The following is a 27349-nucleotide window of genomic DNA, read 5'->3' as shown; positions in this document are numbered from 1 at the left end:
GCACTTGTGGTATCCTCGAGTTTCAAGGCAGAAATATTGGTGGTGATTGCTTTCAAATTTCAATTACCATCTATATTTGACCATCCAAGTGGGTTTAGAGAGTACACTATTTTAGATTGTAAGATATTTACAATTCTTCAAATTGAAATGGTGTGTGACCTGGAAAATCCTTTTCCACACAAAGATTTTTCTGATTCTCTCAAAGGGAACTACTTGTTTCTGAACTCAAAAATTGGTTATGCATTGCTCATTACAAAAAAGACAAATATTCCAAATTTGCTGACATGCCCTCTCATCAGTAGGGTCAACACCGGTCTTTTCCAAAAAAAAAAACAAACTGTTCTTTCAAAGTGACATTTTAATAATCCATGAGAAAGCCTTATTGAAAAGTGAGCATTTTGAAAATGGATATTAGGAAATGTTTTCAGCGTTATGTGGTTTCTGTTGCCAAAATCTATAAATACTCACATAGCTACAGAGTTTGAACTTGGAAATAAATTTTCTAATGTGTTTGAAAATATTCATTGTGAAAGTTTGAGTGGATTTTTAACCTATTCCTTTAAAATATTTAAATGCCCAGGTTTCAAATTAGTTTGCAGGGACCAACTGACATCTGGTAAGATGAAAAACTACCTGCTGTATTTCTGCAAAAACCTTCGCAAAATTGGTAGATGAAACTGAAAAATGAACACTGTAACTTAGCAAACACAGTCAACAATATATTTTTTCAATTTGGACTGACATATCCTTGCAATGCATAGTTTCAACTATGACAGACATTAAAATAAAATATAAAAATAAACTGAACTTAGAGACCTCTGAATCATTGCATTGCTAACTATTAAACTAAGATTTTAAAAAGTGGTGAAGCAGGGGGCGGAAGATGGCGGCATGAGTAGAGCAGCGGAAATCTCCTCCCAAAACAACATGTATCTATGAAAATATAACAAAGACAACCCTTCCTAGAATAAAGACCAGAGGACACAGGACAATATTCAGACCACATCCGCACCTGAGAGAACCCAGCGCCTCGCGAAGGGGGTAAGATACAAGCCACGGCGCGGCGGGAGCCGAGCGCCCCTCCCCCCAGCTCCCGGTAGGAGACGAATAGGCAGAGCGGGAGAGAGACGGAGCCCAGGACTGCCGAACACCCAGCCCCAGCCATCCGGGCCAGAGTGCAGGGCCCTCGATACTGGGAAAACAGGGCAGCAAGAACAGTGAGCAGGCACTGGAGGCTGGGCGACAGAGGACATAAGAAAAGCGCGCGACCATTTTTTTTTGCTTTTTTGCTGTTTTGTTTTGGCGAGCGCTTTTTGGAAGTCTTAAAGGGATAGGGACCCCAATACTAGGGAAACAGGGCAGAAAGACCGGTGAGCAGAGGCCTGAGGCTGGCACCGGAGAATAAAGGAAAACGAACGACCACGTTTTTTTTTTTTTTTTTTAATTAAAAACTTTTTTTTTTTTAATTAAAAAAATTTTTTTTTCTTTTTTTTTTTGGTGGGCGTTGTTTTGTTTTCGCGGGTGCTTTTTGGAAGTCTTAAAGGGGCAGGGCGGGTCACTTAATCCAGAGGTAGGGAATCCCGGATCTCTGGGCACCCTAACCCCTGGGCTGCAGGGAGCAGGGAGGCCCCTTACAGAGATAAATAGCCTCCCAGCAGCTCCTGCTCCAACGCGACTCCACCATTTTGGAGTAGCTGCCCGAGCCAGGCCACGCCCACAGCAACAGCGGAGATTAACTCCATAGCAGCCGGGCAGGAAGCAGAAACCCTGTCTGCACGCAGCTGCGCAGCACAAGCCACTAGAGGTCGCTGTTCTCCCAGGAGAGGAGGGCCTCAAACCAACAAGAAAGGAAGTCCTTCCAGCCGTCACTCGTCCCAGTTCTGCAGACTATTCCTATCACCATGAAAAGGCAAAGCTACAGGCAGACAAAGATCACAGAGACAACACCAGAGAAGGAGACAGACCTAACCAGTCTCCCTGAAAAAGAATTCAAAATAAGAATCATAAACATGCTGACAGAGATGCAGAGAAACATGCAAGAGAAATGGGATGAAGTCCGGAGGGAGATCACAGATGCCAGAAAGGAGATCGCAGAAATGAAACAAACTCTGGAAGGGTTTATAAGCAGAATGGATAGAATGCAAGAGGCCATTGATGGAATTGAAATCAGAGAACAGGAACGCATAGAAGCTGACAGAGAGAGAGACAAAAGGATCTCCAGGAATGAAACAATATTAAGAGAACTGTGTGACCAATCCAAAAGGAAAAATATCCGTATTATAGGGGTCCCAGAAGAAGAAGAGAGAGGAAAAGAGATGGAAAGTATCTTAGAAGAAATAATTGCTGAAAACTTCCCCACACTGGGGGAGGAAGTAATCAAACAGACCACGGAAATACACAGAACCCCCAACAGAAAGGATCCAAGAAGGGCAACACCAAGACACATAATAATTAAAATGGCAAAGATCAAGGACAAGGAAAGAGTGTTAAAGGCAGCTAGAGAGAAAAAGGTCACCTATAAAGGGAAACCCATCAGGCTAACGTCAGATTTCTCAACAGAAACCCTACAGGCCAGAAGAGAATGGCATGATATATTTAATACAATGAAACAGAACGGCCTTGAACCAAGGATACTGTATCCAGCACGACTATCATTCAAATATGACGGTGGGATTAAACAATTCCCAGACAAACAAAAGCTGAGGGAATTTGCTTTCCACAAACCACCTCTACAGAACATCTTACAGGGACTGCTCTAGATGGGAGCACTCCTAGAAAGAGCACAGCACAAAACACCCAACATATGAAGAATCGAGGAGGAGGAACAAGAAGGGAGAGAAGAAAAGAATCTCCAGATAGTGTATATAACAGCTCAATAAGCGAGCTAAGTTAGGCAGTAAGATACTAAAGAGGCTAACCTTGAAACTTTGGTAACCACGAATTTAAAGCCTGCAATGGCAATAAGTACATATCTTTCAATAGTCACCCTAAATGTTAATGGGTTGAATGCACCAATCAAAAGACACAGAGTAACAGAATGGATAAAAAAGCAAGACCCATCTATATGCTGCTTACAAGAAACTCACCTCAAACCCAAAGACATGTACAGACTAAAAGTCAAGGGATGGAAAAACATATTTCAAGCAAACAACAGTGAGAAGAAAGCAGGGGTTGCAGTACTAATATCAGACAAAATAGACTTCAAAACAAAGAAAGTAACAAGAGATAAAGAAGGACACTACATAATGATAAAGGGCTCAGTCAAACAAGAGGATATAACCATTCTAAATATATATGCACCCAACACAGGAGCACCAGCATATGTGAAACAAATACTAACAGAAGTAAAGGGGGATATAGACTGCAATGCATTCATTCTAGGAGACTTCAACACACCACTCACCCCAAAGGATAGATCCACTGGGCAGAAAATAAGTAAGGACACGGAAGCACTGAACAACACAGTAGAGCAGATGGACCTAATAGACATCTATAGAACTCTACATCCAAAAGCAGCGGGATATACATTCTTCTCAAGTGCACATGGAACATTCTCCAGAATAGACCACATACTAGGCCACAAAAAGAGCCTCAGAAAATTCCAAAAGATTGAGATCCTACCAACCAACTTTTCAGACCACAAAGGCATAAAACTAGAAATAAACTGTACAAAGAAAGCAAAATGGCTCACAAACACATGGAGGCTTAACAACACGCTCCTAAATAATCAATGGATCAATGACCAAATCAAAATGGAGATCCAGCAATATATGGAAACAAATGACAACAACAACACTAAGCCCCAACTTCTGTGGGACACAGCAAAAGCAGTCTTAAGAGGAAAGTATATAGCAATCCAAGCATATTTAAAAAAGGAAGAGCAATCCCAAATGAATGGTCTAATGTCACAGTTATCGAAATTGGAAAAAGAAGAACAGATGAGGCCTAAGGTCAGCAGAAGGAGGGACATAATAAAGATCAGAGAAGAAATAAATAAAATTGAGAAGAATAAAACAATAGCAAAAATCAATGAAACCAAGAGCTGGTTCTTCGAGAAAATAAACAAAATAGATAAGCCTCTAGCCAGACTTATTAAGAAGAAAAGAGAGTCAACACAAATCAACAGTATCAGAAACGAGAAAGGAAAAATCACGACGGACCCCACGGAAATGGAAAGAATTATTGGAGAATACTATGAAAACCTATATGCTAACAAGCTGGGAAACCTAGGAGAAATGGACAACTTCCTAGAAAAATATAACCTTCCAAGATTGACCCAGGAAGAAACAGAAAATCTAAACAGACCAATTACCAGCAACGAAATTGAAGCGGTAATCAAAAAACTACCAAAGAACAAAACCCCCGGGCCAGATGGATTTACCTTGGAATTTTATCAGACATACAGGGAAGACATAATACCTATTCTCCTTAAAGTTTTCCAAAAAATAGAGGAGGAGGGGATACTCCCAAACTCATTCTATGAAGCTAACATCACCCTAATACCAAAACCAGGCAAAGACCCCACCAAAAAAGAAAACTACAGACCAATATCCCTGATGAACGTAGATGCAAAAATACTCAACAAAATATTAGCAAACCGAATTCAAAAATACATCAAAAGGATCATACACCATGACCAAGTGGGATTCATCCCAGGGATGCAAGGATGGTACAACATTCGAAAGTCCATCAACATCATCCACCACATCAACAAAAAGAAAGACAAAAACCACATGATCATCTCCATAGATGCTGAAAAAGCATTTGACAAAGTTCAACATCCATTCATGTTAAAAACTCTCAGCAAAATGGGAATAGAGGGCAAGTACCTCAACATAATAAAGGCCATCTATGATAAACCCACAGCCAACATTATATTGAACAGCGAGAAGCTGAAAGCATTTCCTCTGAGATCGGGAACTAGACAGGGATGCCCACTCTCTCCACTGTTATTTAACATAGTACTGGAGGTCCTAGCCACGGCAATCAGACAAAATAAAGAAATACAAGGAATCCAGATTGGTAAAGAAGAAGTTAAACTGTCACTATTTGCAGATGACATGATACTGTACATAAAAAACCCTAAAGACTCCACCCCAAAACTACTAAAACTGATATCGGAATACAGCAAAGTTGCAGGATACAAAATCAACACACAGAAATCTGTGGCTTTCCTATATACTAACAATGAACCAACAGAAAGAGAAATCAGGAAAACAACTCCATTCACAATTGCATCAAAAAAAATAAAATACCTACGAATAAACCTAACCAAAGAAGTGAAAGACTTATACTCTGAAAACTACAAGTCACTCTTAAGAGAAATTAAAGGGGACACTAACAGATGGAAACTCATCCCATGTTCGTGGCTAGGAAGAATTAATATCGTCAAAATGGCCATCCTGCCCAAAGCAATATACAGATTTGATGCAATCCCTATGAAACTACCAGCAACATTCTTCAATGAACTGGAACAAATAATTCAAAAATTCATATGGAAACACCAAAGACCCCGAATAGCCAAAGCAATCCTGAGAAAGAAGAATAAAGTAGGGGGGATCTCACTCCCCAACTTCAAGCTCTACTATAAAGCCATAGTAATCAAGACAATTTGGTACTGGCACAAGAGCAGAGCCACAGACCAATGGAACAGACTAGAGAATCCAGACATTAACCCAGACATATATGGTCAATTAATATTTGATAAAGGAGCCATGGACATACAATGGCGAAATGACAGTCTCTTCAACAGGTGGTGCTGGCAAAACTGGACAGCTACATGTAGGAGAATGAAACTGGACCATTGTCTAACCCCATATACAAAAGTAAACTCAAAATGGATCAAAGACCTGAATGTAAACCATGAAACCATTAAACTCTTGGAAGAAAACATAGGCGAAAACCTCTTAGACATAAACATGAGTGACCTCTTCTTGAACATATCTCCCCGGGCAAGGAAAACAACAGCAAAAATGAGTAAGTGGGACTATATTAAGCTGAAAAGCTTCTGTACAGCAAAAGACACCATCAATAGAACAACAAGGATCCCTACAGTATGGGAGAATATATTTGAAAATGACACATCCGATAAAGGCTTGACGTCCAGAATATACAAGGAGCTCACACGCCTCAACAAACAAAAAACAAATAACCCAATTAAAAAATGGGCAGAGGAACTGAACAGACAGTTCTTCAAAAAAGAAATACAGATGGCCAACAGACACATGAAAAGATGCTCCACATCGCTAATTATCAGAGAAATGCAAATTAAAACTACAATGAGGTATCACCTCACACCAGTAAGGATGGCTGCCATCCAAAAGACAAACAACAACAAATGTTGGCGAGGCTGTGGAGAAAGGGGAACCCTCCTACACTGCTGGTGGGAATGTAAGTTAGTTCAACCATTGTGGAAAGCAGTATGGAGGTATATCAAAATGCTCAAAACAGACTTACCATTTGACCCAGGAATTCCACTCCTAGGAATTTACCCTAAGAACGCAGCAATCAAGTTTGAGAAAGACAGATGCACCCCTATGTTTATTGCAGCACTATTTACAATAGCCAAGAATTGGAAGCAACCTAAATGTCCATCAATAGATGAATGGATAAAGAAGATGTGGTACATATACACAATGGAATACTACTCAGCCATAAGAAAAGGGCAAATCCAATCATTTGCAGCAACATGGATGGAGCTGGAGGGTATTATGCTCAGTGAAACAAGCCAAGCGGAGAAAGATAAATACCAAATGATTTCACTTATCTGTGGAATATAAGAACAAAGGAAAAACTGAAGGAACAAAACAGCAGCAGAATCACAGAACTCAAGAATGGACTAACAGGTACCAAAGGGAAAGGGACTGGGGAGGATGGGTGGGTAGGGAGGGATAAGGGGGGGAGAAGTACGGGGGTATTAAGATTAACGTGCATGGGGGGGTAGGAGAAAAGGGAGGGCTGTACAACACAGAGAAGGCAAGTAGTGATTCTACAACATTTTGCTATGCTGATGGACAGTGACTGTAAAGGGGTTTATAGGGGAGACCTGGTATAGGGGAGAGCCTAGTTAACATAATATTCATCATGTAAGTGTAGATTAGTGATACCAAAAACAAAGCAAAAAAAAAAAAAAAAAAGGGCAGTTCCTGTGTGGTAACCTCCAACGAGTTCTACACAAGGGTATAAAGGGCATATAAAAGTGTAGGCAAAGGGTCTGTTTGTGTTTATACAAAGGATCAAAGCCTAATTGGGCTACCCCAAAAATGAACTAAGATACGATATGAAAAAGAACTTCCAACATCTGCACTCTCTGGAAGACTCATGCCAGAAGATGATCATCAAAAAACACCAACAAAGATCCACGCACTGCTACAGCTGTAGATGCACCCATCCCACCAGTTCCTGGACTTGCCATGGGAATGAGGAAGGAGATATCTAAGCTGGCCTGTGCATACAGTAAAACAACAAATTTGACTGGATCTATACTGTTGGAACTCAACCAAGAATTTGGAGAAGTGCAAATTGTAGCACTCCAAAATCTTACAACTACAGACTATTTACTGTTAAAAGAACATATGGGATGTGAACAGTCCCCAGGAATGGGTTGTTTTAATTTGTCTGATTTCTCTCAGACTGTTCAAGTTCAGTTGGACAATATCCACCATATCATAGATAAGTTTTCACAAATGTCTAAGGTGCCTTAATGGTTTTCTTGGTTTCACTGGAGATGGCTGGTAATTACAGATATGCTTTGGTTATGTAACTATACTCCTATTATGTTAATGTGTGTGCGCAATTTAAGTAGTAGCTTAAAACCTATATAGGCTGAAGTTACTCTACAAGAAGATATGTCAAAGAAATAATCAATCTTCCCATGTTTTCTTCTGCCTGCTACTTCTATAGCTTTTCTTCTTCCTTCCTAATTACAACCCTTAAATAGAATTCATGCCTCATATCAAATTTACCGAGTATCATAACTCCTCCAAGTGGTAAAGATACCTCAAGACAAATGCTGGGCATAGAAGCCACAGGGCATAAATATGCAAAGAAATAAAAAGCTAACCATTTCAAACAATAAGGCTTCTCTCTCACTTACCAACTTCACATTTCCCTGTATGGCCCCGGAAGATGACTGGTTAGCCAGAGACGGGTAAGATTCCTCAAGGGAGGAACAACCTAAGACAGGCACAGTCGCAGGGGGGCCATCAGGTGAGAAATTGGGGATCAACAGAGGTGAGGCTTAGAACCTCACACCCCTGTTCTGAGAGAAATCTTCTGCATACGTGGATGTTTTATTGCCCTCGTCTAGCTTGGATTAACACATAGTCTACAGGCACACACCTGATATCTACATTTGCTCTCTTACAACACTAAACTATGTTTTCTACCTTTATCTTGTATCTACCTACCACTTCAGCATTTTATTAAAAATAATAATAATAAAGAGAGAAATGTGGTATCCACATATAAATCAAGTATAAAAACCAAATGAGTATTCATATTTGAACTGACTGTTTAGAGTTCATAATGCATGAGCAAAACCGAAAGTTTCTGTGATGACTGCCCTTGTACTGTTCACTATGTAACTTATTCATTATGTAAGAATTTGTTCTACATGTAAGAACTTGTTTGTTATGCCTCAGAAGATTGGAGACTGACGAAAATTAGGCTTGGGGTGTATTAATGATTGTGCATTGAGCATTGACTCCCCTATACAGAATTTTATTGTCGTTAACAACCATTTGATCAATAAATATGAGAGATGCCCTCACAAAAAAAAAAAAAAAAAGAAGGACAGACTTCCAATGGTAAAATAAATAAGTAACTGGGATGTAATGTATAGCATAAGGAATATAGTCAAGATATTGTAACAGCTTGGTAGGGTGATAGCTGGAACCTAGAATTATGTATATAAATGTTCTACCACTGTGTTGTACACTTGAAACTAATGTAATGTAATACTGTGCGTCAACTACCCTTCAATAAAAAATAATTATTTAAAAAAAAACAACAACAACAAAAAAAATAAAAATAAAAAAGTGGTGAAGCATAACCAATCATAACTCACTAAAATTGTGAATCAGTCAATTACATTGTTCTCATTAAAGATATATTTATTTTTATAAAATAGAATCTACATTGAAGTATTATTTCATCTTTATGTCAACCCAATTGTTTTCTGATTTTTAATTATATAAATCATATAACAAAAGATGCATATGCTTTGTAGATTAAAAATATACATATACTGTAAGTGGATGCTTAAAGCATTTTTACAAATAGACTATACTCAAAATGTTTCAAGGCCACTGTCCTAATGTTTCCTCTGTTAATGATTTTAAAAAGTCTTACAGTGGAAACAAAGCAAAAAAAAACTTTTAAAAAATTATTATCAGGGTTTTTTTTTAATGTTTTGAATAAACTATTCTTTAGGAGAGGATGTTGTGTATGCAAAGCAAACAATGACAGGAAAACAGGTCAAGAATTTTATCTAAATGGACACTGACAACATGATTAAGTCCATGTTACAATGATCTAGATCAGTTATGCAAACAGCCAGAATTATCCTGAAATCTAGTTCAGAGTGTCGAATTGGATCTCATTTTACTATGTCCTTTAAAAAATGTTTAGTGACCTCTTGGACGTTGGAATGACCCAAAGTCACTGCGAAATTATTTTCTATATAAACCATTCCATAGCTTTCTAAAATGCTCCTGAGGCTTTTATCACTGATCACATGCCAATTATCTATTCTCAACAACAGATTCACTATACTTGTTTAAGATACCTTGGAGACTGAATAGTCAACACACTGGCAAAATTTTTTAAGTGAAAGGTTTCCTCAATTATAACTTTGAAATTTGTAACATCCTCTAGTGTTTACAAAAGAATAATGTTAAATATTGGCAAGGTAAAACCCACAGTAAATATGATGAGTATCTCTGTTTCAAATGACATGCGTATTCATAAAGACGCCCCTACACCCTGCATATATGAATCGTTTTAAGTACTTGCCAAAATGAGCCAGTTTACACAGTGATCCTTGGGGTCCATAGCAGAAGATACGTGACAAGGAGCAAAGGGAAACCAGTGCACATGAAAAGTGTCCTCAACAAGAGATTTTTCTATTTTATTACCGCAGCAGTAAAAACGTCAAGAGAAGCCAATTTCTCGTCTCCAGTTCACATCAGTACAGAGAAGGATCAAAAAGACTATAGGAGGATGTGGTACAGAATTGGTACAGCCACACAGTGACCAGCACCAACTACAGGGCCTTGGAGAAGCCCCACAAAAAAGGGTGAAGGGTTCCATGACAGCCCAGTGTGTAAGTCAGACTACACAGCAAGGGTGACCCAGGACACCGAGATCTCCCCACCTGGGCAAGACAGGGAATGCAGGAATCCAGAGTTTAAGTCAAAATATGCACTTTGTAGATTCAGTTTGTTGATATTATTTTTCATCAAAGAAAGCCTCTTCCTACATTTTCAAATGACATTTACTGAACTGTCAGTTGTCTTGTAGGATATGTTGCTTCAGTTTTTCCTATAGGAATCTAATAAATACAGTGCTCCCACACATAATACTAAAAGTTACATATTTCAACCTAATCTTTGTTAACCAGACTAGAGGGTAATATTTTATTTTGAGATAACTTAGTTCATATGAAAGCTTTAAAAAGACACAATACCCAGAAAATTAATAATCCTGATGGGATGAAAATAAATCAGTCTGCCAAAAGGAGAAAGAGATTTGTTCTTCCAATAGGACCATCTAGTCAAATGAATAGATGTGCTATAAGGGGGAAAAAAACCTACACCAAGACTATTAGAGGCAAGCAGCAACTGTAACATACTGAAAAGTAAACATCTCCTTGTTTCTAGACAGACTGCATAGTGAGCCACCCAGGAGCACCACAGAAACCAGGCTATATGGAAATGAGCACATACACACAGATCAATAGCCACAATGTGACGCCCATGCAGAAGTAAGACTACCCTGGCGAAGTGGCAAAGCTAAATGGCTATATGCCATTGGATTAGAGAGAATAATCAAGCTGAAGACATTCACCAGATCAGTGACTGAAATTTGTATCTTTAGAAACGCCAAAATCATCCAAAAGGCAGTGGAAACTCAGAAAAGTTCAAAACCATAAGAACAAACAGCAAAAGGAAGCAAAAAGATCTTAACTTCTGTGAGTTGACAAGACAGAGACATTTCACTTACATAGCTGGGAGTGAAGGAAGTGAGGGCTGCGTGGAGGGTTGGCTCTGCAGAGGTGTATGGAGATGTGGGAGGGGTATGGGGATGTGGGTAGGGTATTGAGGAAGTTGGGGTCAGGGGGATGTGATGAGGATGTGTGATGCCTTTAGAGGGATGTGAGGGATTATGGGGATTTCTAGGGGGTTGTGGGGGGCATTGAGGGGTATGTGGTGGGCGTTTACGGGGCAGGTGGAGGTGTGTGTGGAGTGTAGCGGGATGTGGGGAACCAGGGAAGATTAGTTGGGGAGCAGTGGGGTATAGGAGTATGTGGTTTGTGTGCAGCAGGATTGGGGCGGTGCACATGGGAAACATGCCAAGGCCATACGTGTGCACACTTTTTTGTTTGTGTAATGGCATAAATAATTGTTAAGTGGCATAAATTATTCTGATTTAAAGGTCCTTACCTTAAAATTGCACTATGTAAAGCCATTTTTCACAAGAGCAGAAAATCAAATTGAAGATGTAAATTACTACATTTATGACTATATCCCCTCTGTTTTAAATCAATCAATCTGACTTTCATCACAGATTCATGGCCTCAAAGAGGCGGTAGCCAAGTATTTAAATCAGAAGCCTTATTGTATAGTTGTTTCACAGCATTTGGGGACCTCAGAGACAGTTTACTGAAAATAAAATCAGGATGTCATCACATTCCCTCTCTGGTATTACAAAAGACAAGTGACACTGTTATTTCCAGAGTATGACCTCTATGCCTGTTCTCTACCAACCAGAGTCCCATGAAATCAGGCATGTGTAGGGATTAGCTGAAAATTGGAAACGCACACACAAACATACACAATACATACATTGCCTGTCCAGGTCCTTGAATACAGTTTTCTCCTTGTTTTCAAAATTGCCCTGCCATACCTTCTCTATTGCTTTCCTAGTAGATGGCAGTGTATCTGAATGGACACCGTCAATGTTTCAACAAGCATCATATTCCATAAAAATGTGCATAGTCTGGTTGACTCCTCTTGGGACTGCTTTCTCACTTCATTCCTATTTTAATTTCCAACCCATTTTGAAGAAAAGGGCCACCCTTTGACTAAAGCCAAGCTTCAGACACAACTTTAGTTTCAGCCTTCTCTTAGTCCCCAAATGAACAGTTACTCTGCATAAATTTCATTTTCTACTCAGTTCATTTGGCAACATTCAGGACTACATAGATTTTTTTCCCACTAATATGCCTCTTGTTCACTTACCCACACAAACATGATATATTCAGAAATTACACATTTCTGAGCTTCTGATTTCAGAGGACTTTATCTTCAGGTTCTTACCTCAGAATTGTTAAGGTGACATTTGTGAGTTCCTGAAAACCAGCCATCACTTGAACATTGGTCAATGTCCACTTTCTGAAGATTTATGTCAACTTTCATGACACCCCTTAAAAACAGAAAAAGATAGAAAAAACAAATTAATCTGACATCTAGCTCTGTATTCTATCCCAGAATTCAGACAAATCAGTATAAAGAATGCACTAAAATTTTTCAAATCACCCATTCATATTCAAAGTGCTCCAGGTGAAGACAGATGCAAAAGAACAGAATCAACAAGTATTAGTTTTACCAAAGTCCCCAAGGCAGGGACTCTGTATTATTCACTGTCTTCAACTCCCTCTATAAAGCCTGGAACATAGTAGGTGGTTAATAAATATTTGTTGATGGACTGAACTCCAGGCAGTTTTTCTCTAGACATGGTAGCAAAAGTAACTCTAAAATAACCCTTGCTCCCAGTACCCCTTCTACTAAAATACACCCAAACAAAGCCCTCACACCTCATCTCTTTCTACTGTTTCCCATTGCAGGGCCAGGGATGGGAAAGTTGAGGAAACAGAGGTTAAGGGTAGGGGACAGTATCAGAAAATAAGCCTCTCTTTGCTCTGATCTTCTATCACAATGACTTTAAAGAGCTCTTTATATTTCCCAGTGCTCCACACCAGAGATGTCCACCATCTACAGAAGTGCTGATAAGCATTTTTCTTTTAAATCTAGAAACAAAAACACTGCATTTCACTTATCCTTTTGAGAAAAGTCTCTAAGAAAGAGAACCCTCAAATTCAGAGCCAAAAGCAAACCTGCAAAGAAAAGAAAGTTCTGACTTTATCTAAAAATCCTCCATTTTCTCCAATCTCCTTATCTTTTCCTAAGATCCATCTGTTTTATTTTTCACCACTACCAGCAGCAGAAATATCTGTCCTACACTGAACTGTAGCACCTGTTCATTGAAATAAATATTTTGTGTTCTGGTCCCTGAAGCCCAAAGCTTTATAATGTCATCTTTCACAAACTTAAGTATAAACATCCCACACTAACCCACAATAATAAACACATATTTTCAATTCCCCATGTTCTCAATTGAAACTGTTTTCACTACATTATTAAATAGGTACAAACTAAAGGTAGGCTCAAATCCCCTAAATTGTTGCTCTCATACCTACAACCCCCCCCCCACTAAATTACAAAATAAATGCGAACAAAATTCTAATTAAAAATATTCATTTAAAAACACCAATGATTATGCTTCTCCAAACCAAATCACCTCTCAGAACAGGAATGTGGTATGGACTGCTAGCTAGTTCAACAAGCCTATTTTAACCACGTTTGACTCACTTGCCTCATCTCTTTTGTCCTTTTAAACTATGTGAAATCTTCCAACTCTTAATGTCATTTGGGTTCACTTGGAGTAAATAATTTACTTTTTTAGGCTGCTTCTGTTCTTATTATCCTGTGATGAAATATTACACTACTTAGTGCTCGGAAGAGACACAAAAGCAAACAAGGACACCAAAAGTTCCTACTAGGATTTGGTTGTCCAAATAACCCAGAATATGAGTAAGTTAATTTTTCAGAGGACCACTGAAATGAAAAATAAAAACCCAAAAATAATCATAGAAAACTTTCAAATCATTCAGAGAAACAGACCCCAGTTTGAGAAATACTACTAATGTGGACCATAATTTTGTAAAACAAATAATGTTCATATGATAAATAACCGAATTCCCAGGTAACCTAGTATCTTAACCCAGTTCTTTCCTTTGCTCTTTCAACAAATACTTATTTTCTGGTATGTATATATCACTATAAGAGACACGATGGAGGTTATCCACATGGGCTTGCCCGAACAACACCAAAAAATATGTTTTGAAAAGTATCAGAATGTTTAACAGAGAATTTAGAAAGTTATCATTTGGTGTATATAGTAAGTATTCCATAAACAGTTGTCGACTTCTTGTCTGCCTTCACTACCAGGACCTTCAATAGAGTATGTTCCACATAGGTCATGCCAATCATACAAGCCCACTCTTGACTCTATGCTCTTTGGAAATAACATATTCAATGCTTTCATTCAGTAATATTTATCAAACACTTACTATAGGCCAAAATTGTTCTTGGCCTTTGAAATACATTAGTGAGCAGAAAAAAATTCCTGCCTTCATAGAGCTTAACTCTAGTGTGGGATACATAAATAATAAACAATGGCTATAATAAATAAGTAAATTATGATACATATAAGTAAAAAGTGCAATGGGAAAAAAATTCAAGCAGGTAAGAGGGATGAATGGCAGTACGAGGGTAAGTTGAACTTTTTAAGGGTGGTAAGGACTGTGATTATTTCTAACTCAACCAAGAGTTCAAGGTATTACAGCAGATTCATATTCACACCCTAAATTACTAGTCACCTTCTTCAGTGATGACTGAAATTTCTTACTGGACTACTACTGTTTAGTACGTTTTGGCATTCATCCATAAAAATGTCTTATTTAGCATGTATCTGTAAGTAGAGAACTAATACAAATATGCATTTCCATTTGTTTCACAATTGTTAGTAATAATGAGATCAAGTTTTCCTGAACTATAATGCTACACTGAAAGGGTTTAGTCGCGAGATGTTGGAAATTTCTTTAAAGCTTCCAGCTTGCGCAGGGACACAGGCTAATTTGGGATTATAGGAGGCTACAATGACACTGGTCCCTTTCCTAAGGAAACTGGTTTAAGAAATAGGTATCTCAATCTTTGACTTTTCTTTTTGAACCCCAGATTCACATATGGGAACCAGAAAGTCACCACAGACTTTAAATTCAGCTCATGAAGCTTTCTGGGCTTTGAGCAAAACCACCAAGGTAATGAGCCATGCGTTTACCAGCTGGGAAATCAGCGCTGACTCATCTTCATTAGCGCCTCTGCTCTGCGCGGGGAGACCTACAAAGCCCTCGGGAAGGCGCCGGTGGACTTCCTGCAGGGGAAATGGAGGTTTGGGGTACTAGGTGGGAAGAGAATGGGGTCTTTGGTGGAGAAAAGCATCCCGCCCAAAGCAACACAGAGCCCCAAACCCCGCCGGGCCACGAGCAGAGAGGCGTCGGGAAGGGCTGAGAGACCCCGAGCCTGGGAGTCGCGTCCCCTGAGCATGCACCTCTGGGGCGGAAGTGCTACTCCCACATCCAGTGCGTGGGCGCCTGTGGGGAAGCTCCGAGGATGAAGGCCTGACGACTGTTTGGTGACCTGAGGACAGGATAGCAAGGGCCGCCGGAAGCCTGGTCAGTAGGCTCCGAAAAATAGAAAATACAGCAGACAATGCCTCCAAACACCTGGTGCTTAGGTGAGCTGCAGTACAGCATTTTCCTCTGCTAATCTGATAGCTGAAACTACACAATCTCAAAACGGAAATCCTCTGCCTCCCAAACTTGCAATTCTCCTGATGTTCTGTCTCCGTGAATGACCTACATCCTTCCACTTAAGTCAATGACCTTTTTGTTAGGAATCTCACCCCACACCCTCCAGCCCCTCCCCAGCCCCCCCCAGCCAAACCAAAACATTGCCAAGTTGCCTAGATTGTATCCCCTACGTGCTTCTTGGATCTTGACCCGCTACTTCGTTTCTGCTACCACTGCCTTCAACTCTCACGGGGCTAAAAAATTTTTGTAAGTAATTTAGACCTGTCTGTCACTGCTCCAGGCAAAGATCCTGGTTTGTCGATGGTGAAGTTTATATGGTTTAAAGTGGTCCTTCTTTAAGAAACAAATATAAAATCATGGATATACTTACACAATATGACCTTTCCCCTAAATCTTTGTGTCATAACTGCTAGATGGGTAGTAAGATCATTATCAGAAGCTATCTATACCAGGATGGCTAGCAATAGCAGCTATACACAGAAGTGACAACAAACTAGTACATACCACTAAGTAATCCTGAAATTTCCCTTAGCTGGTTTCCAAAAATGCCCATAGCCTAGGGAAAATGCAATGGAGGTAAGTTACAGTAGAAAGAGACCATTGCAGTTAAAATATCTTCCTTTTGCAAATTTTGCAGGCAACAGTTGACCACAAAACCCATTGCTAGTAACCATTCCAGGAATTTGGAAGGTTCCCATATAAGCAAGGGGCTCTAGAGCTTAAGCATCATCTAGTGCTGTGTAATCTTTGAAACGTTTAAACCTGATCCTGATAATTCTCAGCTTAAAAATCGGTATATCCCACCTTCTAAAGAATAAAATCCAAGCTCCTTGGTATAACATAATATTCCAGCCCCTCTTATAACTTCTCCAGCCACTCTCCTCCATGTATTCTTTTTTCCAGACAATTCAGAATTACATGTGGGATCCTAAAATAATTCATTCCATCTCAGAAAACTATTCTCTTATAAATGCTTTTATACCTGAAGTTCCTTTGCCTAAACTGTGCTTTACATATCGTAGCTCCTACCTGACTCCTTTCTAAGCCTTCCATGAACACAGACTCTGAGAAGCTAGTTCCGTGTTTTGCGTGCAGTATACTTTGCTACTTCCCTGTTCTGCCTATAGTATACTTTACCTTCTTCATATCATTAGCACACTGTATTATAATATCTGATGTTTTAATGTTTTTCCACCAGACTAAGATTTCTGTAGCCCACGTTTTTGTAGTATTTCCCCTCAGCTCCTAAATCAGCCCACCCCCAGTTAACCTTGAAGAAATTGCAGATGCTAGAGAGAAGCAAGGATTAGATAAACTAACAACGACCAAAAAAGAGAGACAGAAAGAATACACAAGCAAACTAAAAAATATCATGAACTGCTCTCAAAGACTGAATAGGCTGAAGAAAAGTTTTGAAATTCTGCTTTTGCTTCTTCCCCATGCTATCTTGGACACTCTCTTCTTGCTCTGTCACTACAAAACACTGACAGTAATAGCCCATTTCCCATTTACTATCCAATTCATTTTATGTGGTTTCGATTCCAAACCACCTGAGGACAATACAAAACAACAACGATAACAAAAAATATTTATTTGCATTTTAGATATGCATATAGATCCAAGAATCTTAACAGAAATATTGGCTAAACATACATTAAGATATGTTAAAATAATTATAAATCATGATCCACTGGAGTGTACTTCAAGAATGAAAGGATGTTTTAGCAATAGAAAATGTATCAATGAAATTCACAGCATTAACAGAAGAAATGAGGAAAATTGTATGATTATTTTAATCAATGTAAAAAGGCTTTCTACAAAGTTGCAATGCCTAATTTTTTAATGGCAATCTAGAAATGGAAGCTTTCTTAACCTGGTAAATCTTGCTTCTATAAACATTATACAAGGAGAACCTTTTTCTTTAAGATGTCCCTTTAAGTCAAGAGTGCTTACTGTTTACTGTTGTTTAACATAATACTGAAAATCACAGCTAGTTCTATAAGGAAAAAGAAAGAAAGGACATATAAAGATCAAAAGAGATTAAATCTGCCATTATTTGTAGATGACCATCATTTATCTAGCAGTAAAATCAATAGGCAAATATGAGAGCAATAAGAAAGTTGGATACCAGATCGACATAGCATTTCTCTCTACCAACAATTTCCAACAAAAAATTAGAACTAAAAAGATGTCACTTGAACATAGCAATAGAACCCATAAATTCTCTAGTAGTCAACATAATTAAGAATACACAAAATCTCTATGGAGAAACTTTGAAACCCTAATGAAGGACAAAATAGATGATCTGAGTAAATGGAGAAATCCCATACTCTAAAAGGGAATAATTTTGTGTTTTTTAAAAAAGTTCAACTAGGAGCTATAAATTTAATGTGGAACCAACCAAAATTTGGTATGGATTTTGAGAAACTTGTTAACTTACTTTAAATAGAATAATAAAAGTCAGTTGTGAAAAACAAAAGAGGTAGGCCTTGCCCAAGAAAATATTAAGACATACTACCCAACCATGACAATAAAACATAATAGTATTGACAGGAAAACAGACATGGGAAGCAGTGGAACAAAAGAAAAGAGCTCAGAGACAAACATATGCATACAAGGCACTTATATGTACGATAAAAGATGACAGTGCTGGGAGCCTAGCTCATTAACTGTATAAAAATAACAACTGGATTCCTACCCAATAACCGTGCACAAAGATGAAATCCAGATGTTGAAGACTTCACTGTGAAAGGTAAAATTTTAAAGTCATAGTGGATAACATAAGAGAATATTTCTGTGACAAGGTATTGAAAGACTTCTTAAACCCAAAAGCATACACTGCAAGTAAAGCAAAGTTCTGATTAAGTAAATAATATCAGAAAATTTTGAAATTTCTGTTCAAGAGAAAATACTATCAATGAAGTTAACTGAAAGGTGACAGATTGGGTAATAGTGCTGTCTAAAACTAACAAGGAACTAACAGTGTGAATACACCAGAATCTCTTTCAATACAATAAGAAATAAAGGAATTATAATAGGAAACAGGAAAAGGATATAAAAAAAAGAGTTTACATAAAAGTAAACCCATCAGGCTTACAAGCACATGAAGAAACGGTTAAATGTGTTACTAATCAGAGAAATGCAAATTAGAATAATATTGAGATATTAGTTTACATTCATTAAAGTAGCAAAGAATTAGCTGTGTAATGTGAAGTGCTGGTAAGAATGTGAGGCCATAGGAGCTCTTATGTCCTGCCAGTGGGTACATCAGCTGATGCAGCCTGTCCAGAGAAGAAACTTGCAATATATTGTAAAAGAATATTTACCCCTCTCTATGACTCAGAAATCCTACTCTTGGATTTATCTTTCAAAGAAATCCTCACTCAAGTCCATAAAGAGACATATAACCTTTCCATAGTGTTATTGTAACAGCAGGGGATTGAAGACAGTATGGGAGCCCATGCCTGGGACTGGGCCATTTCCACACACAAAGCAGCAGTAGAGTACTGTATAGCAGTAGAGTGGTTGTACATATAGCAACATGAAGAGATTTGTAAAACAGAGGTCTGTGAATAAAAAGTTAGCAAAATAGCAATTATTTAATGAAAATTATTTACACATGAATAGCATATGAACAGAAGTGCACACTCCCCAGGTTAGTTGCAAATGGTGTAGGATCAGGGAAAAGAGAAGAAACTTTTTTTAAAAGGGAGGAAGAGTGATTTCCTTTTGTTCACCATCTAACTATAGGACAATCTAGATTTATATTTCAGTGACTTTAGTCATCTTTGTGTAATTTGCTCACTTCTGGGCCTTTCATCCTCACAAAACATTGCTCACAAAAAACACTCAACATCACTATCATTTAGCTCAAGTCTGTACCTACAAGACATACATGAGAACCAAGAATACAATCTGATCCACTCTAGAACATCTAGAAGAATTTGACAACAGTCTTGTTTTAAAGCAAGAAAATGTTCTCCTCCCCCATATTACTTTGCAGCAGACACGTCCAGAGAAGCTTGCCAAAACTTTACATAGTGACAAATGTCTTCCTTCTGTCTGGCTTCTTGTTCTTGGAAGGCTTTTTAGCAATCAAGATACACCTTGGGAAGATCTGTACATTTTGTGTGGAAAAAATAACTCAAGTTTGATAAAAAAGAGAATACATAAATATAAAATGAAGTAAGGTCAATCAGGAGGGACATCTGTTCTCTGTCTACAAATAAAATCACATTTTGGTATTCCTGAAGGCAATACTTTTTCAAAGTTAAGTGCAGCACACTTCTTAAAATTGCTAGGGTTTAGAACTTGATAATAGATTGTTGTCCCTCTCAAAAATATAAATTGAGTCTCCTGCTTCAGCAAAGGTAGCTGACCAATGTTTCATTTTATAGTTTTCCCTTACTGGAATAACTTTGAGCTATATTTTATTTCAATTTTAAATAATAATAGGACAACTTATCTTACCAAACACATCCACAGTGTTCCTTATAGCACCTCTTTGGATATGACCATTTCTGAATCCCTTATCAGGGAACCCAGTACAAAGAGATCACCTACATTGACTCATTTTATTCAAATAACAAATCCAATAAAAGAACAAGTACTTTTCTCATCTTAAAGGTGAGGAAAATAAGGTTCAGAGAAGTTATATAGTATATGCAAAGTCGTACTTTTTTTATTGCTCAGGAAGAGAAAATAACAAAGTATATCCTGTCAGAGAAAATAAATATCTAATATGAATCCTGTAATCTCTTTTAAAGTATATAATAATGATTTTATACCTTGAGTTTCCTGGTGATTTAATGAAACATGCCATTTATGTTAGTGTTCAGCTACCACATTTAAATGAAAATATATCTTTTTTGTTAATTTCTTCAATTATTAATTTTTTCTTTTTTCTGTTGGCTCCTATTCATATTGCTCTTCAAGTCAAATTACCAGTTGATAATGTTTTTTTATTTATAAATTAATTTGTCCTGAACCCTAAATCTTACATATAAAAAGAAGTTAGTTGCTTATAGTAATTTTCAGAGAAAGATAGCTTATGCCAATGGATGCTTCTAATTCAGAAACAATAACAATAAACAAGGCCGTAAAGTAAATAAAAAGTGTTCCCATTGGAACTTAAAATCAGTAGCTTTGGTTAGATGCTCAAGATGTGAACTAAATGTAGGATTTACTTGTATACTTTGAACCCTATATGTTTTCAGTTATCATTTATTGGTTACACATTAATTCTAGACACCCTTAAAAATCCTCACTGAAACTATATGTGACTGATACTATTGTCCCCAATTTATATTGTAACTATGTATGGTCAGTATCATTCTCCCTAAATAATAGTTGAGAAATTTGGACACAAAGAGGTGAAATAAGTTGCTTAAGGACACATGCCTAATAAGTAGAAGAGCTGAATACGTGTCCCAATTCCAGCATAAGGGTAAGAAGACTGGTGAGAGACCTAAGTTTCAGTTCTTGTTCAAGTTGGTGAGTTGAATGTATGTTTCTCTACCGCATTCCTTAACATTCAACTGTAATGGCAGCAAATAAATACATGAGGAAAGGAGAAGTAGGTGGCCAGAGATCTGACCCAGTTCTGGGATCAGACTGTCAGTAAGCCAGAGTGGTAGCAGCTAAACTCAGAATATGCTTAGGAGAAGGCTGGCACTGGTGGAAACTGATCTTCCAGAAGTTTCCAGAAAGATTTTAAGCTCAAAGTCAATTGGTATCAAGAATGGAAGTAGAAAATGAGGCAGACATAGAGGTGATGAATTGAAGGAATTTCTTCTAAACAGTTTACACAAATTGGCATATCCTTTCCTTGCATGCAGTGATGGCATTTATTCCCAAGCAAATCTCCTAGCACTATTCTGTAAAGAGATTGAAAAGAATGCCTGGGAAGAGCTGCAATTTCTAGAATGGTTATTAGTTCTCCCAGAGTAAAGGCCTAGGGTAGGCCAGGGCCTGCCAAGTTCCTTCTCAGGCATCCTAAAGCAAATGAAGCCTGACAGTCAGGGAGAGTTCTGCTGAGGAGCTAGGTCTATGCTCTGTTGCTAGAACCTCTGCCATCCTCCCTTATAAATTTACCTAGATCATAAAATTGATGATTAACCAAGGATCACATCTGAGAGGAACTGGTAGCATAAAGACGAACTAGTATGAGCAGGAAGAATAACTGAACCTGGAACAAACAGCAATGATTCAGAAAGCAAAAGACAATTTAATAGGTGTTTTCATTAATATTCTCAAAGAGATTTAAGAAAATACACAATTACAAAAAAAAATCAGAACAAGAAGGACTTGATGGAAATTAAAAGAGATTGCCAAAAGAAAACTCATTAAATTAAATATATATGAATAATCTCCTAGAAAGTAAAGTATGAAAAAGGGATGGAAGATGAGAGAGAAGTTAAGAAATACAGAGATCAGTCCAAAGAGTTGAGTACCTCAATGTAGGGGCTCCAGAAAGAGAAAAGGAATAGGAGAAGACAATTTTAAGCAATCATAAAAGAAAACTTCTGAGTGGAAAAGTCTAAAAGGGCCAACTAATTAGTAAGACTGATGAATAAAAATAAATCACATCTAAGCACACCATCATGAATATTCAGAACCCCAAGGAAAAAGAGAAGATCTTAAAAGTTTCCCTGAGGAGAAAGGACTCTTCACAAGTATGAGAAATCAGGTTAACATCAAATTTTTCACTAGCAACAATGAATGCTAAAAACAATTTAACAGTGTCTTTAAAATTCTGAGGGCAAAATGACTTTGAACCTATAATTTTATATTCTGACAAACAATCACTCAAGTATGGAGACAAAGATGTTTCAGACACAAGAAGATTTACAAATTTTTACCTTCCACACTACCTTTCTGAAAAAATAATTGAAATTGTACTTCAGGGGATGAAAGAAAAGAATTCTAGAAATAAGAGGACCTGCATCTAACATAAATTAGATCCAAAATTTGAATAATTTGAAAAGATTTCCATGATAGTTATTCTGTAGAAGACCTAAAGCAACTTGTACAAATTATGGGATTTCAAGAAGAATGTTTTCAACAAAAAAGTGAACTTTATTAAATAAATAGACTGATTGATTAAGAAGTTGGACGATCTTAGAAGTAAAACATATGGTCCCTTTTTGTTTCTTTAACATGAAAAAGAAGGGCATTGGTAACTCCAAGGGGAGAAAATAAGTAAAAGTCTTGATGTAGACATGCACAGACTAAAGGTACCATGGTTTTGAGCTACTGCTGTAAAAAAAGAGAGAGAGCCCATTGGTTGTTGAAAGTTGGAACATTCTAAAAATGACACAGATTCATATACTCAAGTTTCAGTTCTTAGAGGCATCTAACAGACAAAGCATAGAAGGTTTTTTTTTTTGTTTTTTTTTTTTTACTGTAGTGACAGACCATAAATGTTACTGTCTTACTCTAAAATATTGGAATAGGCAACAGGAATAGGAGGGTGAAGAATAAAGCGTAAAGAATAGAAGACACTACTTAAAATTTATGGATGCAAAAATCAAGGTAACTAATAGAAAAATATGTATGTATAATTAATAAAACAATGGAGAGAGTAGGGAAGGAAAAAATGAAATATAAAGAAGCTAAGTTCCATATTGGTTATATTGGAGAGATGATTTATTTCCTAAATCTGATAATTATTTCACAATCCCAATTTTCCTTTGTTAATGCTCTTCATTAGTGATACACTCCTACCTATACTTCCTTTCCAATCATGCAGAGTCTCCCTCCTCCAAAGTCATGTCCAAATGTTTGTGGTCTCTCATCTGGCTCTTTCAGTCTCACTTCCGTGTCTTGTGCCTCTTCTCAGTGTTTCAGGCAGCCCCTGACCTTGACATCTTAGACCTCACCATAAAAGGCAACAATGTGCCAGGAAATGCCAGATGACAAGACCTGCCAGCCACCAGCCTGAAAGGGGTCAGGGACCTGCAGGACAGCCTCCCAGGCATGCTGGTGAGGAGAAATGCTGTGCCTCTGCTCTTACTCTCTTGCTGTCTATGTCTGGAAAGTGTTTCACTTTACAGGTTGAAGCCAGAGAGCAAGAAAAGCACCCAGCTGATCTTTGCAAGAAATTCTGGATTTCCAATATCTACCTCTGAAACCTCTTAAATATTCCAATTTACTTTTCACATTCGAGAACGGAACATTGAGAAACAAGCTTATGCTGTGACTGAAATCTTATCAGAGAAACTGGAAAACCAACCTTCCAGAGCTATAGGAGGCAGCGGGCAGGAAAGCCAAGACTAAAATGAGGAAAAGGAAGTAGGCAGCCAAAATGAAACAAGGACACGGCAATAAAACCATCCAAAGGAAAAACTGAAAATACACCCACAATTTTCTATAGGGGTAGAAACTTTTCAAGCACTTAACATGTTTCTGTATCACCACAACATTTTTAACCATTTATTGAGCACCTTCTGCATATTGTCTTCTATGTCATTACCACCCTCTCACTACATTCCTGCAACAATGACTTTCTGTTCTTAAAGCATTTGAAGCTCATTCCTGTCTCAAGGCCTTTGTTCTTCCTGTTCGCTTTCTGGAATATGGTTTCCTCAGCTTGTTCCATGGCTGTCTTCTCATCCTTCACCTTTTTCAGAGCCATATTTCCTGACCACCCGCCCTATTTAAAGCAGCCCACCCTGCCTCCCAGGCATTCTTTACCACATTATCCTATTTATTTCTTTATAGTACTTGTTTCTACCATGAATTATGTGTTATATTTATTTTGCTTATTATCTATCTCCCCCCACAGAAAAATCCATAAGGACAGGGATTTTTGTCATTTTCAGTATTATATCCCCAGCAACTATTGCCTTAGCCAGACATGTTAAATGTTTTTAAAACAATAGTACATCCCACAAATTATGCTAAGCTATTTTCCTATGTATGTTGTATGCTCTTTACAGCATACACCCTTTCCAGATGAGGAAAGTGAGCCACAGAAACTTAAATAACTTGGCCCATGTCACACAGTAAGCAAAAGTGCAAACTCATGGATTCAAATCTAGGTTTCTAATCCCAAAACCCTTTCCCTTAGACACTGTTCCATACTGCCTCCCTGAATTATGCAAGGCATTTCCAAGAGGCACTGAATCTGGGGAGTTATAAAATGTGCTCCTTGTATTTGAAGAAAATGTAGAACTGGTTGAGGAAATAGAATGTTTATATAAAGGACAAATAATGAGAGGCAGCTGCCCTCATGATAGCCCCTATTTTAAGGGTGAGAAAACAAGGAACCACCCAAAACAAAGTGAGGGAGAAACAAGTAACTTAGTGGCTCACCTTTCCAAGGCTCAGTCCCTGTGAGCAACCTGCCTTCAGAGAGAACATGCTAGTCATTCTACCCCTGCCCATAGGATCACTCATGATATACTAATGCTTCAGGTATCCAGAACGGCCTGCAGCATATTTTGGGTTAACTAAAGCTGAAGCAGCTAAGCATTTACAATTTTTAATTTTTATTCTTGAAATATTTTTAAATGGGTTATATGTGTTTCAACCTTATCAAGTACTGTTTTTCCTTTGTTTGTGTTTAATTTCCAAGTTTGTGTTTAATTCAGTTACTTCTGAATTACACAGACTTTGTTCCAAATATAGACTTCTGAACCTGTCCCCAGATTATCCCGTTCACAGGGTTTGGAGAGGACCCAGGAACATACTGTCAGGCTTTGCAGGTGATCCTGATGCCTAGCCAGGTTTGGGATCAGTGAATAATGAACATAAATTAACCTTTACTTGATGACTCAGGGTCTTTTTACTTGTGCCTATTATTAAACTGCATGTTCCCTGCAGCCATAGCTAATGGAAGTGGTGGTTACCACTTTCCCAGGTCTCAATTTCCTTGCCTGTATAAGTAAAAAGCAGCTGGATTATATGATCTCAAAAATCCTTTTCACTTTTAAAATTCTAATTCTTCAAAAAGGTGCCCTGGTAGAATATTTACTAAAACATTGCTTCTTTAAAGAATGCCCCCCCACACCCATACACATGCATTTTCTTTTCAAAATTTATCTGTAATGGGAAATTTTAAATATAAAACATTTAACCAGAGAAGTAGTAAAACCATAAAAGCAACAGATTCTCAATAAAAATATAATTTTTGAGTCCTGATGACATGTAAATGTAAATCAATCAATATTCCATTGATTAATCAAAATTTTCCAGTTCTCACTGATATCAAATTTCATATATACAATGACCTTGTGTTCCGAACAAGGGAATAAATGAATAAATAGAAATATAGAAATGACGAAATCTTTCTCTCACATTTGAAATACAGAAAACCCTTGAAATAAGGAGATCCAGTATAGCATATTTATATGTGTTTCCTCTACATCTGTGACTTTCATGCATAGGCATTTTTGCCTCCCAGAGGCTGTTTTACAAAGTTCGCAGGTGTTTTTTATTGTCACACTGGGCAGGGTGGTTGCTACTGATATCTAGTGGGTAGAGGCCAGAGGTGCTGCTAAATATCTCTCAATGAATGGTACAGACTCCACACCAAAGGAGTACCTGGCCCGAAATGTCAGTAGTGCCTAGGTTGAAAAACCCTGCTATGCACAGTGGTCTGAAGCATCAAATAAGGGGAAATCAAAACTCTTCATTTACATTCCAGACAGCTGATTAGAAAAGAGAAAGAAAGAAAAAACACTCACCTCCACAATTCCATTTAAATCTCATAACCAAAACTAAATCTCAGTAAGCAAAATATGGCTATACCATGAAGTTTTTATTTCCAAGCTGAAACCTATAAGCACTCTAGAAAGGAAAAATCTAGTCCCTCCTATTTTTGGTCTATAAGTGGTCTTTTATTCTCAGTGTTCTAAGTATTTTCCCACCATGTGAGTGAAATGCTTTGCCAGATGGCGTGGGAAAAATGTTGATAATCCTTACCTCACCTATTCTGAAACTAAAGTTCCTGCAGCTTCTCACCCAATATTTTGTATATATCACCCACATTAAAAAAGGAGATGTGGTTACATGTTTTAAGATCGCTTGTCTTTTTAAAAAAAATTATTGTCTTCATAATTTATGTATAGCAGTAAAGTCTTGATTTTGTGTTTCCATATATGCAACATTTTGCTGCATCTTGATAACATGAAGATGATAATAGAACTTCAGAGTTGGAGAGACTGTGGAATTTATTTTCCCTTAATACCACAATTCAGTAAGTATAAGATGTCATTAATTGAAAAATACACTTTTGTATTTTGGACCAATAAAGGAAAATGTATGCCAACTGAAAATGACATGCCCTCAATCATAATAAACATATCAATTTGAGAGACAACAAAATGTGGAAAAGGTGCATGTTAGAATTGATAAAATACATTATTCTATACTATAATACCTTTTCCTCTTTCTCAGACAAAGACCATGTGT

At 37.7% G+C, this 27349-nt stretch overlaps 1 protein-coding gene across 1 annotated transcript in view; it reads right to left on the bottom strand.

Annotated features, from left to right (window-relative positions):
- Window positions 1-27349, bottom strand: part of GPR158 (G protein-coupled receptor 158) — a 365517-nt gene that overhangs the window by 330196 nt on the left and 7972 nt on the right. Inside the window, exon 2 of the mRNA XM_036880927.2 lies at window positions 12540-12645. Within this exon, the coding sequence (XP_036736822.2) occupies window positions 12540-12645 (106 nt within the window). The remainder of the gene's footprint in view (window positions 1-12539; window positions 12646-27349) is intronic.

This window comes from Manis pentadactyla, chromosome 3, assembly GCF_030020395.1.
Source record: "Manis pentadactyla isolate mManPen7 chromosome 3, mManPen7.hap1, whole genome shotgun sequence".
NCBI lineage: Eukaryota > Metazoa > Chordata > Mammalia > Pholidota > Manidae > Manis > Manis pentadactyla.
The sequence above is the reverse complement of the archived record's forward strand: the minus strand, read 5'-3'. Positions and strand labels throughout refer to the sequence as shown.